Genomic DNA, 21,050 nt, shown 5'->3' on the forward strand with positions numbered 1-21,050 from the left:
TACGCCATACATGTGATAACGTCCCGGACGTCCGGGATTGTCCCAGAAATCATATCTCCGTCACGGAGGGTGCATGGAATATTTCATATGTTTAAAGCACCAACCATTGTTAACTCCAATGAATGTGCGGCCATATTTGGATGCTGAGGCCACAAGTGAGCTGCGGTTAGCTGGAAGAGATGAGGGACTGTCCGAAACACGGACCTTCACCAGTTGCTGGAACTTGAAGTCCTGGAACATAAATGAGCACTTGTTATTTAATATTATGAAATGTTCAATAATGCTTTATTGTTTGAAATTTGAATCACTTTCGTATTTGATGTAATTTCACAACAATTAACATTTCGAAGTGTGTCGCGAAAATAAATGACGAAATGGCTTACCTTCGTGTTTCGCTCTGGAACTTCCTCCGACATGCCTGTTACGGTCAAGTGTACAGTAGTATGGATATTATGCAACTATTATATAGTGTATTATATTAAAAAAAAAACCATATATTATATGATATATAAACTTGAGAAATATTATTTCCACTTTCGTTTCTGAATTTAGTAAAAACGGCAAATATATTTAGTCAAATCGTTAGCACTGAAAAACGGCCTTTACCGGCCTTTACGTTTTACAAACACTTTTGCAATTCTTGTTTATTCACAATGTACACTATTTTGGTGTTTAAATCAAATATCATCATTGTCGCTTTATATGGCAAACCATATTATTTTGATTATAATTTCATTGGAAATTTAGAGTCGTATCAAATAATATTTTGCTGCCTCCGATTTGATTTTGTTTTACAGTCTGAGTTGCGTGATCCCAACTGAATACATATTTATTCCAAACATTATTGATTGTTTATATATATATTAAAAGTTAACTTTATCGGCGTCGTAGCATGTGTGTTTGGTTTGCGTTCAACTAGCCGGACAAGTGTGTTTCCTCCGGGTCGACTGATACCACCATAACACAAGCCCACACACTCGAGTAACTTTTTGAAACAGTAAAATATCATTTTAATTTCAATCATGAATCTCTGTTTATCGCAGAAAATCATATCCTATTATACGAGCTTTGAAATAGGAAGCCATTTCATGCCGCTGTGTCCCCAGGCATCTACTGACCTCACGCCACTAGGCCGCTGAACTGCTTGATCGACATTTTTGAAAAAATGCCGATAATCGTTTCAAATTGATCATTTGTGCATACAAACAATTGATTGATTGATATTTTTTTAAGAAAAAGCATGTATACTTTGTTTGAAATGGGAAACTTTGTTAGGATGCTACGCCTTCAGGCCGCTAACTTCACACCGCTAGGCTTGATTGACATTTTTTTTAAAAATGTAAAGTTTATAATCGCGTCAGATTGATAATTTTAGCATACAAACAATTTATTTATCATTGTTTTAGAAGACAAAAACATGTATACATGATTTGAAATAGGAAATTAAACCATTTTAGGCCGCTTACTTCACGCCCATGGGCCGCTAGACCGCTAGGCCGCTGAACTGTTTGATTGACTTTTTTGAAGAAAAAAAAGTATATAATCGCTTCAGAGTGATATTTAGGCATACACACAACTAATATATCATTCTTTTAGAAGAAAACGCATTTTAAAATGCTCTGAAATAGAAAATAATTTAAGGCCGCTATGCTAATGTATTTGAATAAAATAAACCCATTGATTTATCATTTTTTCAAGAAAGTGCTTTGAAGAAGAGAAAAAATAGGCCGCTAGGCCGCCAACTATCACGCCGCTAGGCCGCTAACCTCACGGCGGTAGACCGCTAACTTCACACCGCTAGGCCGCTAACTTCACGGCGGTAGACCGCTAACTTCACGCCGCTAGGCCGCTAACTTCGCGTACAATGTCCATTAATTATCGATTTTCAGAAAATGACGCTACAAACGTGACGTTATCGGTATTCCATGTTCGCGTCCGCTGTCCCCGTACTTTCAATCGAATCACAGACAAAGGCGCATCGCATCGATATTACAGCATCGATATTCTTCTTTGTCCGACGGCACATGCACGCCGCGAAATCGACTGAATTGTATTATAGTATACATATGTAGTATCTAATAAGCAGACTAAATAATTTACATGTGGACGACTCGGGTCAGTCTAAAGAGGGCGGCCTTTTATTGCTTTCAAATGTCGGCGCTGTGGAAGCAACCAGATGTCATTTAAATCGCGGTCTTCATATGATTTGAGTTTCGCAGTGTCTTCTTTTACGAAACAGTGAGTCGCATGGGGTGGGGATATAGCCAAGATGCAGTCATAATCGGTGCGGGCACACAATGTAAATTTCAAGAATAGAATGACTTACTGTCGATTCATTTTACAATTTTTTCATACAACACGAATCTATAGATACACACGTATATACACTGTACTTTGACCTTTATAGGGCATCGCAATAACGAATCCTTATCTCGGCGATGATGAACTACTACTGTATAGGAAATAAATGCCGCAGTGATATCAAATAAGAACATCATTCCATCAAGTCAACAGAGAAAATGAGTGAGTTTATTTTGGTTTATTGTCTTAAAATGTGTATTATTCCGATCGGTATTTATAGACTTTTTCAAAAAACTGACTTACTCATTATAATATAACGACACAGTCATTGTCACAGACTAATTATGTCGCGCATACTTTGCTCTTTCATTTAAACATTACATGTTACATAAAGTTACAGATGTTACAGATTTATGGTGTCTGTAGACACTCCGCATTGTTTGTATCTTATTTCTATAATTGGCCAGTTACTTTAAAAACTTTAGTCCAATTCAAACACATGGTTTCTGATCTAAAAGTTCAGTGAATTATAAGGTAGGTATTGAACATATGTGTTCGCAATACATTGTAAAACTTGCTGTTCAACACAAACCGATTCGATGGCTTTTAGAAATAATGGAGTTAAGTTAATTCTCTCTTTTTTCAGGTTTGACCGTACAATATCTTGTACTGATTGTAGCCTGTTCCACGGGTATGCATTTTGACTTATCCAAATGTTTTCCATATCTTTAAAAAAATGTTGTTGTTGTTGTTGTTGTTGTTGTTTTAGTCAAAACATGTTTTCTCCTTCTTTTTCTGCATTACAAATACACACCAGTTTCACGCCGTAGTAAATCATGTAACAACTGTTCGACCTAAACAGGGTTGTATCTCTAGTATTTTGAACTGTACATACGTCCAATAAGCAAGCTATTCTATGTGTGAATGTATGTTATACGGGATGGGAGCGAGAGTGCTGTCCCCTCACATTTTCATGCATTCGAAACTCCAAAATTCAGTGGAAAAATCACAAACTTTGACTAGTAAAAGGCTACATGTAAAAAAACATCACATAGCCCTTTTTTTTTTTACTGATTTCGAGATTTAAGCATTTGTAACTTCGATGGAACCATAAATGATTTGTACGCCAGGGCGTACTAGAGTATGCCCATGTACGCTCCTGAACGAGTACCACTATTACACGTACGTGATGGCATTTTGCGTATAGTTCGAACTTTGATTACATATCAGAAGCATGTACATAAAGTATTCTATAACGCCTTTTTTTATCACTATTTGACTTGGACCCCGTTTGTATCAAAATACCATATTCGGTGATCTCTAATTTGAAATCATATGTGATTTTTTGACTGTAGACCGTGGGCCTACATACTTTGATACCGCAAATCGAAAAAAGGTTAAAATAAATAATGCACAGGAGTTAAAAATGGGACATATGGTGTTATGCAATTTAAAATAGTGCGAATTAAAAGCCCACTTTATTTAATTACGTTCATAAGATTTCAACATTGATGTGAATATGAAAAAGCAAACAACTATTCTTAAATAAATCTTGGTGAGGAACCGAGGGGACTAGATACTTACAGATAATTACGAAGAAAATTGAAAAATGTTGACTAAAAGACCCTGCCATATTTCATCAACTACAAATAGACTAAACGTCCTTAACCAATATCGGTTTTCATTTTAAAAATCTACACTAGCAATGAACTTGCGAGAATAAACATATAGGTTTACTAGTAACTGTTATGAAGCTACCCGATTGTATTAAAATTCACCAATTTACATTACCTGTTCTTATGCTATGACAAACACTTATCGGCTACAGTCTGGGACCACTCAAAATATTTTTGATATCTAAGGACTGCGTGGATGTTTCATTTGATATCTAGGACTGCGTGGATGTTTCATTTGATATCTAGGACTGCGTGGGTGTTTCATTTGATATCTAGCACTTCATGGATGTTTCATTTGATATCTAGGACTGCATGGGTGTTTTATCTAGGACTGCGTGGATGTTTCATTTGATATCTAGGACTGCGTGGATGTTTCATTTGATATCTAGGACTGCGTGGATGTTTCATTTGATATCTAGGACTGCGTGGATGTTTCATTTGTTATCTAGGACTGCGTGGATGTTTCATTTAATATCTAGCACTGCGTGGATGTTTCATTTGATATCTAGGACTGCGTGGATGTTTCATTTGATATCTAGGACTGCGTGGATGTTTCATTTGAGATCTAGGACTGCGTGGATGTTTCATTTGGTATCTAGGACTGCGTGGATGTTTCATTTGAGATCAAGGACTGAGTGGATGTTTCATTTGTTATCTAGGACTGCTTGGATGTTTCATTTGAGACCTAGGACTGCATGGATGTTTCGTTTGATTTCTAGGACTGCATAGATGTTTCATTTGATATCTAGGACTGTATGGATGCTTTATTTGATATAAAGAGCTTTATTTACAGCCTTTGGCCAGATACCAGATGAAAACAAGCTGTACTGTTGGCTGTGTACCAATGCCAGGAGTCTTTCAGACTGCCGAATCGAAATATGTGACAACCGGACCGAGGTTTGTCAAGGAAGATAAGTTAGAATAAACACCCATTTGGGTACACGATATTTAAGGATTTTTTTAACCGGTATTTATTACCAGAAGAGTATGTTCGCTTTGTGCAAACAGACTTAAACCTGGTAGAACATTGTATTGTTAGTAACAATTTAAATTTTGTTGTAATCGTCTGATGATATTAGAGTTTATGATGGTCTGTCGGAGCCTTTATGGCAGCATTTTCAATTCAATTCATTGTAATCAAGTAAATAAAGGCCACCGGCCCAAAATACACAGAATGTACAAAAACAAACATAGTATAGTAGTTGCAACATACGATTTACACATTTATCATGTCTAACAGATGGTATACATAGATTGTTAACGTCAATATTGTATTATCATTTTCAGTAGACATTAAAGAGTAGAAATCATTTAAACTATTACCAGATGAATACCAATTTAAAAGCCTGGTCCCGCCATGTTTAAAGCTTTAGACGGCAAAAAGGAGAATTTACTCTCACTGGTAGATGGGGATACGGCATAACAGAAGCCAAAATGCTGCTGCTGTTGCTTCTGCTCACCCGTATACAGTACAACTACAACTACAACTGCTTTCGTATTTATTTTAGAGTTGCTACATGGACCAAGTGATCACTGCCGCATTTCAAGTTGTCTACAGATCTGGATGCAGAGCTACGGCGGTACCGAATTCATTACATTTTAAATCATGATTTCAGATATAAAATCATCTTAGATTCCGTAAATTCTAAACAAATAGCCTCATCGACATACGTATTAAATGTTTGATACATATAACTGACATTTATTCGGAATTGCATTCCCTGTCGGCAAATCACCATCATTATCGCGATTATTATCATTATTATTATTATTATTATTATTATTATTATTATTATTATTATTATTATTATTATTAATATTATTATTATTATTATTGTTATCATTATTATTATTATTATTACCATTATTATTATTATTATTATTATTATTATTATTATTATTATTATTATTATTATTATTATTATATTATTATTATTATTATTATTATTATTAATATTATTATTATTATTATTGTTATCATTATTATTATTATTATTACCATTATTATTATTATTATTATTATTATTATTATTATTATTATTATTATTATTATTATTATTATTATTATTATAGCAATGTTCGGGCCAGATTGGTTTGATCGGAAGAAGGGACATGGAGGAGGAGGAAGAGAGATCCAGACGACAAAACGAGCTGGTCGCCTGTTCCAGGTTCTGTAGTTGTCAAGAATTAAGCTGCTTCTTTTTTCGACGTCCATGACGTTCTTTTTTATGGCGTAAATATTTGTTATTACTTAATGATTTGAGAAATATGAGTTTGAGATTTCGTAAACTGGTAAACCCACAAAAAACTCCTTTTTACTGAGCTGTGTGAAGTTAGCTAAACATACGACATTGGACATTGGACATTCAAAATTGAAAGTCATGCTTGCACGACATTGGACATTCAAATATGAATGTCGCGCTAGCACGACATTGGACATTGGACATTCAAAAATGAATGTCGTGCAGACACGATTCAAAATCGAATGTTCTGCTGGCACGACATTGGACATGTCGTGCCAGCACGACATTGGACATTGGGATTTCAAAAATGAATGTCGTGCTAGCACGACATTGGACTTTGGGCCATTCAAAATCGAATGTTGTGCTGGCATGACATTAGACATTGGACTTTCAAATTCGAATGTTGTGTTGGCACGACATTTGACATTGGACATTCAAAATCGAATGTTGGACATTGGACATTCAAAATTGAAAGTCGTGCCAGCACGACATTGGACATTGGACATTTGGATTTCAAAAATGAATGTCGTGCTAGAACGACATTGGACATTGGACATTTAAAATTGAATGTTGTGCTAGCACGACATCGGACATTGGACATTCAAAATCGAATGTTGTGTTGGCACGACATCGGACATTTGACATTCAAAATCGAATATTGTGCTGACACGACATTGGACATTCAAAATCGAATGTTTTGCTTGCACGACATTGGACATTCAAAATTGAATGTTGTGCTGGCACGACATTGGACATTGGACATTCAAAATCGACTGTTGTGCTGGCACTACATTGGACATTGGACATTCAAAATAGAATGTTGTGCTGGCGCGATATTGGACATTGGACATTCAAAATCGAATGTTGTGCTGGCACTACATTGGACATTGGACATTCAAAATCGAATGTTTTGCTTGCACGACATTGGACATTCAAAATTGAATGTTGTGCTGGCACGACATTGGACATTGGACATTCAAAATCGACTGTTGTGCTGGCACGACATTGGACATTGGACATTCAAAATAAAATGTTGTGCTGGCACGACATTGGACATTCAAAAGAGAAAGTCGTGCTGGCACGACATTGGATAATGGACATTCAAAAATGAATGTCGTGCTAGCAAGACATTGGACATTCAAAATCGAATGTTGTGCTGGCACGACATTGGACATTCAAAATTGAATGTTGTGATGGCCATTCGATTTTGAATGTCCAATGTCCAATGTCGTGCCAGCACAACATTCAATCTTCAATGTCCAATGTCTAATGGCGTATGTTTAGCTAACTTCACACAGCTTTTTTACTGACCATTCTAAAGTGGAAGTCCAAGAATTTATTGATGCCGATATTTTATTGTCTATGTAATCCGCGTTTGTTTAATTATACCGTTGTGGGTATCTCGTTTCGAGCGTCTTAACTTGACGTTGAACCGTGTGTACCTAAACAAGTTCATGGTTAACGTGCGCTTCGACTCATGTAAATTAAAGCAGTTAAACAGTTGTCAAACACTAATTTCTCCACCAAATATTATCAAGTATCTTCGTCAAGATTTTACGACGCCACCGCGAAATTTTTCAATCGGCGTCGGACCTTATACTAATACTATTAGGTTGTATGCCATATTGATGAGACAGGATGCAACTCTGGTTAGAGCTGCTTTGGTTCTTTAACACGCACCGGTGTATAGCACTCTCATGGGATCCCCGTTAATTGTCCCTCTTGGAAGATTATATTAGTGTTGAGGCTGGGGATCGAACCGGCAATTAAGTTTCCGTTCGAAAATTAATGCCTTAAACCGTTACTAATGCATGAAACATCATTTTTGAACTTGAATATAAAAATCTGCGAACCAATTTTTTGTCAGCAGTCTTATATAAGTGGTTTCCATGGATTTTCGCAAGTTGGCTCGTTCCAAGACCAAAAAATGAAAAAGTTGTCAAAACGTTCAATCTGTGAGATGGCAGCTTTAAGCATTTGGGTTAAGCAAATATGTACTATAATTAACTGCCATAAGAAAACCTGTTAACGTTCGCGAATTGTCTCGTGTTAACCACTTAATTTTCGCGATAACTATCTAGCTATCTTTTGTTACCTTTTTGGCAAGGTAAATATCTTGATACTTAAACACAGGTCATCTTACGGCATTAGTATGCCACCTTACGAATAGGAGCTGAGCTCCGCCTGGTCACTTGCCGGAAGCTTTTTTGTCAGAGGCGTTCAACGTATTTAAAGCAGATGACCAGTTGCCAATACAAGCCTTCCCTCACACGATAATTATCAATTCTGTTTGTCGAGCATCTTTAACGAAAAACGGATAAATCCTTAAAGCATTCATGTTGTGTTTGTACATGCTTCAATCTAGTAAAACAGCATTGTTATAATATTCGTTTTAAGTACAAACTTTACAAATGGATGCTTTTCTTGTGTAGATGCTGTAATATGGACAGCAACTGTAACCAGAGACTCTGTGGCATCAGCAACAGTAAGTTTACACCATCGTTATAGTTTCAAAGCAAATGTTGTAGGCTCTAAGACGCAAAGGGTGGCATTGATGGAGAATGTTCTTTATGCTCTAAGACGCAAAGTGTGTCAATGATAGAAAATGTTTTTTATGCTCTAAGACGCAAAGTGTGTCAATGATGGAAAATGTTCTTTATGCTCTAAGACGCAAAGTGTGTCAATGATGAAAATGTTCCTCATGCTCTAAGACGCAAAGTGTGTCAATGATGGAAAATGTTCTTTATGATCTACGACGCAAAATGTGTCCATGATGGAGAATGTATTTAAGACGCAAAGTGTGTCAATGATGGAAAATGATCTTTATGCTCCAAGACGCAAAATGTGCCCATGATGAAGAATGTTTTTCTCCTCCAAGACGCAAAATGTGTCAATGATGGAGAATGTTTTTCTCCTCCAAGACGCAAAATGTGTTAATGATGGAGAATTTTCTTTATGCTCTAAGACGCAAAGTGTGTCCATGATGAAGAATGTTTTTCTCCTCCAAGACGCAAAATGTGTCAATGATGGAGAATGTTCTTTATGCTCTAAGACGCAAAGTGTGTCCATAATGGAGAATGTTTTTATTCTCCAAGACGCAAAATGTGTCAATGATGGAGAATGTTCTTTATGCTTTAAGACGCAAAGTGTGTCCATGATGGAGAATGTTTTTTATCCTCCAAGACGCAAAGTGTGTCAATGATGGAGAATGTTTTTTAAGCTCTAAGACGCAAAGTGTGTCAATGATGGAAAAGTTCTTTATCCTCCAAGACGCAGAGTGGTCAGTGATGGAGAACGGTCTTTATGCTCTAAGACGCAAAGTTTGCTAATGATGGAGAATGTTCTTTAAGCTCTAAGACGCAAAGTGTGTCAATTATGGAAAATGTTCTTTATGCTTTAATACGTAGAGTGTGCCAATGATGAAGAATGCTCTTTTAGCGTCAAGACGCAAAGTGTGTCAATGATGGAGAATGTTCTTAATGCGTTAAGGAGAGTGTATATTTCTTCTGATTATATTAATAGGCCTAGTATGTTCAAATTTATTTAACCTCTCAATGTCCGAAATAAACACCAAATGCATAAACTAGCCTTGTTTGTCACAAAAGCTCATTAAAACAAAGAAACAATATTATCAATATTGTACAGTAGAACATATTTTATATTTAATTTATGACGGTAAAGTTGGAAGGTAGTTGGTAGTTGGTAGTTGGGGATTCGAATAATCAACTACTTACCAGTTGCCAGTTGGGGATTCGAATATTTAACTACCTGCTAGTTGCCAGTTGGGGATTCGACAAACACTGTTTTAATTCACTTTTATTCGTATATTCGCCAGTCGGATATTCGACCACTTCCTGTCGATTATTCGCGAATGTTCAACTGCAAACCAGTCAGTAGTTGGGGATTCAGTTTATGTCTATATGTATGGTTTTAAAGGTCACATATGGGAAAATTAATCGCCAAATGTTTCTTTATGCATGTACACATATGTATCGTTGGGACAAACACTGTTTTAATTCACTTTAATTCGTATATTCGCCAGTCGGATATTCAACCATTTCCAGTCGATTATTCGCGAATGTTCAACTGCAAACCAGTCAGTAGTTAGTGATTCAGATTATGTCTATATGTATGGTTTTAAAGGTCACATATGGAAAAAATAATCGCCAAATGTTTCTTTTTGCATGTACACATATGTATCTTTGCGACAAACACTGTTTTAATTTACTTTTATTCGTATATTCGCCAGTCGGATATTCGACCATTTCCAGTCGATTATTCGCGAATGTTCAACTGCAAACCAGTCAGTAGTTGGGGATTCAGATTATGTCTATATGTATGGTTTTAAAGGTCACATATGGGAAAATTAATCGCCAAATATTTCTTTATGCATGTACACATATGTATCTTTGCGACGAACACTGTTTTAATTTAAGTTTATTCGTATATTCGCCAGTCGGATATTCGACGATTTCCAGTCGATTATTCGCAAATGTTCAACTGCAAACCAGTCAGTAGTTGGGGATTCAGATTATGTCTATATGAATGGTTTTAAAGGTCACATATGGGGAATTAATTAGTAGTTGAATATTCGAATCCCCAACTACCAACTACCAACTACCTTCCAACTTTACCTTCATTTTGAATTTCCTTCCTTCCTTTTTGTAGTTTGAGACATGTTACGCATTAGGAAGTAATTAGTGCTATCATTTGGTATTGAAATTTACGTATTTCATTATTTGTGTATTTATGAATTACAGATTAATGCATATAATGATGAGCTATATATGATGAAATCGAAATAAATTTATGTTATGTGAAAGCTTGAATAGAGAAAAATATTTAGAACGAACATATTTTAATCATAAACGATTATATGCACGCACCGACAAACATCCAAAGTACTGTTATTTTTTGTGGAAAAAAAACAACAATTGGTAAATGATTGTAAAGGGCCCTTTTCGAAAAGGCCTTAATGGCAATTAAATGGTCAGTAATTTAAATACAGTCGAAACCCGTTGGCTCGATATCCCAGGGACCGGCCAGAATACATCGAGACTCGCGAATATCGAGCTAAGCGGGAATACTAAGAACGAATGAAACAAAATCGGTCCTAAACATCCAGTTCGAGCCAACGAGTAGATCGAGCCGATGGGTTACGAGTGTATTTGCTTGTCATTGCTTTATAATTGGAATTGACCTAACCAGATATCTAAATATTTTTCTTATATAAAATGTCCATCACAGATATACCCAAATATTTATTTTGAATTGGTGGTAGCACCATATATCATATCTTAAGGTCAATCTCTCATTAAAATATGAAACTTTCCTACATATACCAGCCGCAGCAAGTTTAAACCATAACCAAGGAGGTTTATTCAGTTTATTTTGCATGAACCGCACGTCGTTAAGTATGTGTATACCACCTGATAAATTACGCCATAAATGCTTCATCGGAAGGCAACATTTTGCATCAAATGATAATTTAAAGAAAGAAAACTTTTCTTTTTCTTCACCATTATAAATGCAAGAAAGGGCAGTCTATGCCGCTCAAAGAGTCCCACCTTCGTTTGATTACTGGAGTCTGAGTAGGTATTTTTTTTTCTCAAACACTTCGACAAACCTGTTTCCAATATGTTTTTTATTGTGCTCCATCTTGCGGCGGTTTTGTGAAAGTTTGTCGAAGTGTTTAAGAAACTAAACCCTCAATCAAACTGTAAATTTATCAGATAACGTGAGCTTGTCCATGTGTCATATCAAGATTAGATAACGTGAACGTGTCTATGTGTCATATCCATATCAGATAACGTGACTGTGTCTATGTGTCTTATCCATATCAGCTAACGTTAATGTGTCTATGTGTTATATCCATATCAGATAACGTGAACGTGTCTATGTGTTATATCCATATCAGATAACGTGAACGTGTCTATGTGTTATATCCATATCAGATAACGTGAACGTATCTATGTGTTATATCCATATCAGATAACGTGAACGTGTCTATGTGTCTTATCCATGTCAGATAACGTGAACGTGTCCATGTGTCATATCCATATCAGAAAATGTGAACGTGTCGTATCCATATCAGATAACGTGAACGTGTCCATGTGTCATATCCATATCAGATAACGTGAACATGTCCATGTGTCATTCCATATCAGGTAACGTGAACGTGTCCATGTGTCATTTCCATATCAGATAACTTGAACGTGTCCATGTGTCATATCCATATCAGATAACGTTGACGTGTCCATGTGTCATACCATATCCTATAACGTGTCCATGTGTCATATCCATATCAGATAGCATGTCCATGTGTCATATCCATATCAGGTAAAGTGAACGTGTCCATGTGTCATTTCCATATCAGATAACGTGAACGTGTTCATGTGTCATTTCCATATCAGAGAACGTGAACGTGTCCATGTGTCATATCCATATAAGATGACGTGAACGTGTCCATGTGTCATACCATATCAGATAACATGAACATGTCCATGTGTCATATCCATGTCAGATAACGTTAACGTGTTCATGTGTCATTTCTATATCAGGTAATGTAAATGTGTCCATGTGTCATATCAATATCAGTTAATGTGAATGTGTCTATGTGTTACATCCATGTCAGATAACATGAATGTGTCCAGATGTTATTTCCATATCAGATCACGTGAACGTGTACATGTGTAATATACATATCAGATAACGTGAACCTGTCATTGCATTACTTCCATGTCAGATAACCGTGAACCTGTCATTGCATTACTTCCATGTCAGATAACCGTGAACCTGTCATTACATTACTTCCATGTCAGATAACGTGAACCTGTCATTACATTACTTCCATATCAGATAACGTGAACCTGTCATTACATTACTTCCATGTCAGATAACGTGAACCTGTCATTACATTACTTCCATGTCAGACAACGTGAACCTGCCATGACATTACTTCCATGTCAGATAACGTGAACCTGTCATTACATTACTTCCATGTCAGATAACGTGAACCTGTCATTACATTACTTCCATGTCAGATAACGTGAACCTGTCATTACATTACTTCCATGTCAGATAACGTGAACCTGTCATTACATTACTTCCATGTCAGATAACGTGAACGTTTCCATGTGTCATTACTGCGACTCCTCGGCCAACGACGTCACCCACGACGTTACCAACCCAACTGACTGCATAACCTACACCATCTGTGACTACGATGAGGTATGCAATGGTTATCAAGTAATACAGTGAGGGAACTCAACCCCATCCCATCCCATCCTAGTCCATATAAACAGCCGCTTCAGAGTATTTGACGATTTTTGATTTGGCGACTCTACGTTTAGGGAACAAAATGAATATCAAAATGTTAATGAAAGTTCCCTAAACGCGCATTATTGTGGCTAACACCACCCCAACACACACATGTGAGAAAACTTGGACTTAATTTACAGTATACCGTTTGTACACCAAGTTGATGAAGCGGATTAATCTATTATAACAGTTTTGTTTTGTTTATGAAGAGTAAATTTTATAACATAATTAGCTCTTATCATCCTTGTATTAAGTAGAATTACTGTGTAACCAGCTTTTTACGTAAATGCTGAGCGACATTAATTATCAAGAAAAATAAATTTAAACAACAGTTGTTTTTGTTTTTGTCATACTATTTCGTTTTTTGTCTTTTTTATATTGTTGCCTATTTGTAAGAAATGTTAAAAAGTGTATTATTGTTATCAAACAAAAAACATGGTTTCATACGTCGTCGTGGTATTTCACTTTCAGGTCTGCACAGCAGAGACAGAATATACAGCTGGGAAAATTTCTTTTAGATATGGATGTGGGAAGATATCGGTAAGACTTTCTGACCAAAGAAAATAATGCCAACTTTGTGACTGTTGAAAACTATTAAATGTAAAAATTTAAAATTCGTGAAAATATTATATTAAAAAAGGACTTCATAAAAGGTATAACTATGAAGTTCGTGAAAATATTGCATTAAAAAGGACTTCATAAAAGGTATAACTACAAAGTCAGTCATGAATGGTCGTTTGCTATAAGTATTCATTTACGACAACATCCTTGTTAGATATATGTGCTGGGTGTCAATACGGAACGAAACCCTTTGTTGGTTTTTATTGCCAAATAAAATACAGTACCTCAACTTGTAAGTAAGCCACAACTGGTAGTTTGCTGAGTATCTTCATTTCACTGCTACACTATCTTCATTTCACTGCTCCGCTATCTTCATTTCACTGCTCCGCTATCTTCATTTCACTGCTCCGCTATCATCATTTCACTGCTCCGCTATCTTCAGTTCACTGCTCCGCTATCTTCATTTCACTGCTACACTATCTTCATTTCACTGATCCGCTATCTTCATTTCACTGCTACACTATCTTCATTTCACTGCTCCACTATCTTCATTTCACTGCTCTACTATCTTCATTTCACCGCTACACTATCTTCATTTCACTGCTCCACTATCTTCATTTCACCGCTACACTATCTTCATTTCACTGCTACACTATCTTCTTTTCACTGCTACACTATCTTCATTTCACCGCTACACTATCTTCATTTCACTGCTACACTATCTTCATTTCACCGCTACACTATCTTCATTTCACTGCTACACTATCTTCATTTCACCGCTACACTATCTTCATTTCACTGCTCCGCTATCTTCATTTCACTGCTACACTATCTTCATTTCACTGCTACACTATCTTCATTTCACTGCTCCACTATCTTCATTTCACTGCTACACTATCTTCATTTCACTGCTCCACTATCTTCATTTCACTGCTACACTTCACTGCTACACTATCTTCATTTCACTGCTCTGCTATCTTCATTTCACTGCTCATCTATCTTCATTTCACTGCTCATCTATCTTTATTTCACTGCTCATCTATCTTATTTCACTGCTCAGCTATATTCATTTCACTCTCCGCTATCTTCATTTCACTGCTCCTCAATTTTCATTTCACTGCACAGCTATCCTCATTTCTAATGTTTGCCAGATGTGTTTAGTTAAGTACGGTAGTCTGTCAGTGACAACAGTACATTATTTCTCTGAAGCAAGCTTAAGTCTCTTATTTCGTGTAATTAAGATATTAAACTTTGTCTTACTAAACACAAAAATAGTTTATCATGATTATCATAGAAGTGAGTTACTTTAAAAGTCCTAAAAAACTTCAAAGTAAGACTATTACACCAGTTATTACAGTTATTTAAAAACAGAGGTCGTAAGGGGGTATAACTTGTGCGAGAAAAGGTGCCCAGAATATGGTTAATATTATGTTATATAGTTTACCTTAGGCCACACCAAATTAATGTTTCGTTCCTTGGATTTTTGCCAAAAATAATTGGAGCGAGCGAGCGGAAAAAATAATACAATTTTGTCAGTTTTCATAAAGGCCAAATCAATGAAGAGCGATTTTTTTTTCTTATTGTCAATATAAATAAGATCGTTCAATAAAATTGCCTGTAAACCCATTTGAATGCAATCTGGAACTGAGCCTCTAACAGAACTTGGGAAAATGTCCAAATACATACTTTTTATTCGTCCGTTTTAGTACACACATTATATGGATAAACCAAATTCTAATATAATTAAAACATATTTTAAGTATGACGATCATTCATAATTAAAAAAAAATGCTGTTTACGAAAAAGTTTGAAACAGCTTATATAAATCTACCTGAATCACTTTAACATCATTTGCAACTGTATTTAGACATTCATAATAATTTCATTAAGATTGATTTCAGATCTTTAAAAAATGATGTTTTACTATGGCATCATGTCGCATCATCAAACATCAGACTCCATTTACATTCAATTTTCTTGGCTTAATTTCATTTTTATTATCACAATAAATACAATGGCATGTGCTTATCGAAATGGAAAGTACAATGGTATGTTCAGAGAATTTTTAAGGTCAGTGAGATGTTTTTAAAATCCTGTATTAGGCTGTAAAAACAACAGAAATTAAAGAGATACACTTAGCTTACCCATTTATTGGTGTATCCAAACCAGTGTTAATATTTATTTAGTGAAAAGATATTTGTTCGAAACTGTTGTTTTGGTCAGAATTTGGTCAAAATTGAATTTGATACATCAATTTGGACCAAACAATGAACCATGTTCCTTTTAACTGAAGCTGTTTTCTTCTGCATCGACGTCAGTCGGTTAAAATCTGGTCACTAGTATTAAGACTTGAATCAAATAATACTTTGTCTGAGTCATTGTTCACCAGTAATACAAGCCTGCTGACAAAATAATCAGATCACCGATTTTCATATCTCCATTTGAAAATTATTATTTTATGAATAATTTTGAAAAGTTTTACTTACGGTTTACGAAAAATGCATTAAAATATTTTTTACTTAAATATGAAAATTCTGCGATCCGATGTTTTGTCAGCAGCCTTATATCACTGGTGTTCTTGCACGTTTGCATAAATTGGCTCGTTCGAAGACAAAAAATAAAACAGTTGTCAAAATGTTTAATTTGTGAGAGGGCAGCTTTAATATCGGTCAGATATTTAAATAGTAACAATTTACGAGTAGATTATTTATAAGCTGTTATTCTAAGACCTGCAAATGTGTTTATATACACCACAGCAGTCAGTATTTAAATGTCCTTCTTATTCACATTATGCTTTAAGGTTCATTTACTTGACTGCTTTAAAGTTGCAGATTTTAACAATATCACACTAATTGCAAACTATTATTCATTTAATTTAATAAAAACACTCAAAAAACCACAATTTAATGCATACTTTATAACATTGAATATGTATTTGAAGTCTTTGAGAACTACTATGAAAGTCTTTACCATTATATTTGTTATTTTACCCCACCCACTTAAATGTGTACTGAAGTTGGGTATAAACGTCGAAAATTTCATTTGCATTTACGAAAAACGGTAGAAATTTATAGAAGAATGTATGAACTGATGTTCCTTACTTGTTTTACTCACCTATCAATCTATTTTGCCAATTATGCTCTTCCTTTCACTCGTATCGATAACTAGGAAATTGAATGCAGAAAAAAACCGGAAATCACCTTTGTCGCAAAGCATTATGGGCTTCTGGAATAAGGCGATTTCCATCCAAAGAAACCCACTAATAACGCAATTTTATAGCTACCAGTATCAGAAACATTTTGAATGTTGTATTGCATAATAATTGATTCAATTATCCTTTTATTATAATAATGTATGTGACGATAAACAATGACTTCCATCATGGTCAAAACACATTTAGAGTAAAAACTAATATTACATTTCCAAAATTCGAGCCACAGTATTTATACCGGAAGCCGCCATTTTGATTGAATTTATTAAAACCCAAAGGCTAAACCGATCGATATACAGAACAAAACACCACGCATAGGTTACTTGCCTTCACAAAAACACTTAATCTAGCATAAATATGTATATTGTTATTATATTATTAAATATATTATTTTTTGAGCCTTTGAAAAAGTATCACCACAAAAAAATCTGGTTGGCGATAACAATTTAGGAGCGGGCGCACAAAAATATTTTTTTTTTTTAAATTTTTTAAAAAATAGGAGCGGTAAATGCGCGGAACGAAACATCATTTTGGTGAGGCCTTACCATATTTAAAACCATTTTACTATAATCTTGGTAATTTAAAACAGCCCGTTTTCTATGTTAAAGCAATATCGATGTATACGTGTATTAAGCTATATAACTTATATTAAAAGTTTTGTAAAGTTACTTTTTTAGAATATCGATAGTATCATTACGAAATATGTCTAGTTCATCATTGTTTTGTTGTTTATGTTGTTAATTTTCACATTTATAAGTGGCGGATCCAGGAGCTCATTACTAGGTGGGGGAAGGAGGGCAACCGTTATACACCCTTAAAACTTAAAAACTTTTATCAGCGTTAAGATTGTTAGTGAATCGATGCTAGGTTAAATAAAGGTGCTTTTAAGGTTCATTTTGCCGGCCAGCTGAGGTGGCGGGGGGGGGGGGACACGGGCCGTTGTGCCCCCTGTGTATGAACTGTATTTTCATTGCAGTAAACTCCATGTTATGTTATACTTGTCAGATATGCCGAGTATTGATGCGAGAGGCGTTCAAGTACATGCAACTATGCGAAGGTCGGGAGGGACATCGTGGCTGCGAGTTTGAGTCCGTCGCTATTTGCAATGCCTGCTGTGCTGGTGGAGGCTGTAACTACGGATCCTGTCATGACCTCAGGGGTAAGGAACTAATAAAAAGGCAGTCGTATATACATATATATGATATATTTTGAACTAGGCAGGTAAGTAAAATTAGTGCAGATAAGGTTGAAGTTCACATATTCTAGTACGCACACAACTTTAGTTGGTGTTTGTTTTCATCTGCAATGTTTGCTGTACTAGAAAATATTGTAGTTTTGGCCCTTGTCATGAGACAATTGGTAAGACAGTAGTTATAATAAGACAAAGTAGTTTTAAGAAGCTACTGTACACCAATGCAGTTAGGGTCGGTTGGGTTCTTTACCTGCGACTATGAGTCGACGCATCTATCTTACACACGCAGTGCTGAGAGAGATTGTAGTTAGTGATACGGTCATGAATTTCTGGAGGTCGATCTGTAAGCGGCAGCAAGTACCTGTAAGATGGTAAAGGTCGAACGGGACATCACGGACACGACAACGAGAACATGGCCATCTATAGTTCTTTTTATGTTGATGTGAATGTACATGAGGTATTTAAAAATACGCGGAAAAGTGCTCTCATTTTTCTAAACAATATGTAGATCCGAACATAGCGGATTGACAATGTGTCAACAAATGTGGTTGTATTCTATGTCAGTAAGATAACCTGAAGTTATATCTTAACGATTAAGAAGGACACGGTCGCTATGCTCACTCCACCCATTCTTAATAATTAAGAATAAACTGCATGTCATCTAACTATTACATAGTCAAAGGCCTGTTCATAAATGGGAGGCAGTCTCTATGACAAGATCACTCACCATTACATGTCGAAAATTTCTTGTCTGATTGCATTAACGTCTCATTTTTATCTCTCTTTCAGAGCGGCTGTATAGGGTCTGGAAAAACAACCCGAAATTATTCGACCTTGAAACGTTGATGTTGGCGCAAAATGCAAGCACTACACCGTAGTCCCAAAGCGGCGATTGTTTGCTCGTCTCTGTATACATTTCCTTAATTAAATGTTTGAACGTTTTGTTTGTTCATTTCTGTAAAGAAACGTATACAATAGTTATTCTCTGCAACATTAACATTTTTAATTATCCAATGAAAACTAAGCATCAAGGTTTGGCGTGAGAGGGGCCGCACTTTGGACGTGCGCAAGAAACCTTGGCGTCAATGATTTGGCGTTTGAGGGGCCGCGCTTTGGACGTGCGCAAAAAACCTTTGCGTCAAGGATTTGGCGTGAGAGGGGCCGCACTTTGGACGTGCGCAAGAAACCTTGGCGTCAATGATTTGACGTGAGAGGGGCCGCACTTTGGACGTGCGCAAGAAACCTTGGCGTCAAGGATTTGGCGTGAGAGGGGCCGCACTTTGGACGTGCGCAAGAAACCTTGGCGTCAATGATTTGGCGTTTGAGGGGCTGCATTTTGGACGTGCGCAAGAAACCTTGGCGTCAATGATTTGGCGTGAGAGGGGCCGCACTTTGGACGTGCGCAAGAAACCTTGGCGTCAAGGATTTGGCGTGAGAAGGGCCGCACTTTGGACGTGCGCAAGAAACCTTGGCGTCAAGGATTTGGGGTGAGAGGGGCTTCACTTTGGACGTGCGCAAGAAACCTTGGCGTCGATGATTTGGCGTGAGAAGGGCCGCACTTTTGACGTGCGCAAGAAACCTTGGCGTCAAGGATTTGGCGTGAGAAGGGCCGCACTTTGGACGTGCGCAAGAAACCTTGGCGTCAAGGATTTGGGGTGAGAGGGGCCGCACTTTTGACGTGCGCAAGAAACCTTGGCATCAAGGATTTGGCGAGAGAAGGGCCGCACTTTTGACGTGCGCAAGAAACCTTGGCGTCAAGGATTTGGCGTGAGAGGGGCCGCACTTTTTAGGTGCGCAAGAAACATTGACATTAGGATTTGGCGTGAGAGGGGCCGCACTTTTTAGGTGCGCAAGAAACCTTGGCGTCAAGGATTTGGCGTGAGAAGGGCCGCACTTTTGAGGTGCGCAAGAAACCTTGGCATCAAGGATTTGGCGTGAGAAGGGCCGCACTTTTGAGGTGCGCAAGAAACCTTGGCGTCAGGGATTTGGCGTGAGAGGGGCTGCACTTTTGACATTGCGCTGTGCAAATGGTGCTCTAACAGACCTATAAGTATGAGGTACTCTGTGTGTGTGTGTGTGTGTGTGTGTGTGTGTGTGTGTGTGTGTGTGTGTGTGTGTGTGTGTGTGTGTGTGTGTGTGTGTGTGTGTGTGTGAGTGCAGCTCGTCCGAGACAGTTTTTAGAAAGATATCGAAGACAAACACAATTTAAACAAACACATTAACATAGAGAATAACATGCTTAGAATTATAGAAGTTAAATGATTTCTTAAGAAATATCGCTTGCATCTGTTTATAAATTAAATATGTAAATCTGTTTACATATCTAACCATGCAAGGACAGACCTAGCCACTGGTTGAAAACGAAAGTGTGTCTACGACTTTTGACATGGTGACATTCGAATAAATATACAAAATATATACACATTGCATAATAATTACAACGGCGAGGATGCACCGTGAGTATTAAAATAACGTAACAAATACAAAAAATAAATAAACGATATGCGCTGTAACGTGTATGTCAATTTTCAATTAGTGTGAGAGCT

The 21,050-nt window shown here is 36.6% G+C and overlaps 2 protein-coding genes across 2 annotated transcripts in view; one reads left to right on the top strand and one right to left on the bottom strand.

Moving 5' to 3' along the window:
• Positions 1-539, bottom strand: part of LOC128224557 (nuclear pore complex protein Nup214-like) — a 43,500-nt gene extending 42,961 nt beyond the window's left edge. Inside the window, exons 1-2 of the mRNA XM_052934439.1 lie at positions 384-539; positions 105-231 (exon numbers count right to left, since the gene is read on the bottom strand). Of these exons, the coding sequence (XP_052790399.1) occupies positions 105-231; positions 384-416 (160 nt within the window). The 5' untranslated portion in view covers positions 417-539. The remainder of the gene's footprint in view (positions 1-104; positions 232-383) is intronic.
• Positions 540-2,206: 1,667 nt separating this feature from the next.
• LOC128222763 (uncharacterized) lies at positions 2,207-19,446 on the top strand. Its single transcript, XM_052931875.1, has 11 exons — positions 2,207-2,238; positions 2,408-2,523; positions 2,948-2,992; positions 4,771-4,874; positions 5,486-5,557; positions 6,051-6,145; positions 8,653-8,705; positions 13,338-13,450; positions 14,012-14,080; positions 18,318-18,471; positions 19,294-19,446. The coding sequence occupies exons 2-11, from the start codon at positions 2,520-2,522 to the stop codon at positions 19,380-19,382; spliced, it is 798 nt and encodes a 265-aa protein (XP_052787835.1). The 5' UTR covers positions 2,207-2,238; positions 2,408-2,519; the 3' UTR covers positions 19,383-19,446.
• The last annotated feature ends 1,604 nt before the right edge of the window (positions 19,447-21,050 follow it).

Source organism: Mya arenaria, chromosome 17 (assembly GCF_026914265.1).
Source record: "Mya arenaria isolate MELC-2E11 chromosome 17, ASM2691426v1".
NCBI classification, from domain to species: Eukaryota; Metazoa; Mollusca; class Bivalvia; order Myida; family Myidae; genus Mya; species Mya arenaria.

Coding starts and splice junctions, on each gene's coding strand:
- LOC128222763 (XM_052931875.1), top strand. Junction 5,558..6,050: donor CTGGATGCAGAGCTACGGCG/GTACCGAATTCA, acceptor TTATTATTATAG/CAATGTTCGGGCCAGATTGG. Junction 13,451..14,011: donor CCATCTGTGACTACGATGAG/GTATGCAATGGT, acceptor TTTCACTTTCAG/GTCTGCACAGCAGAGACAGA.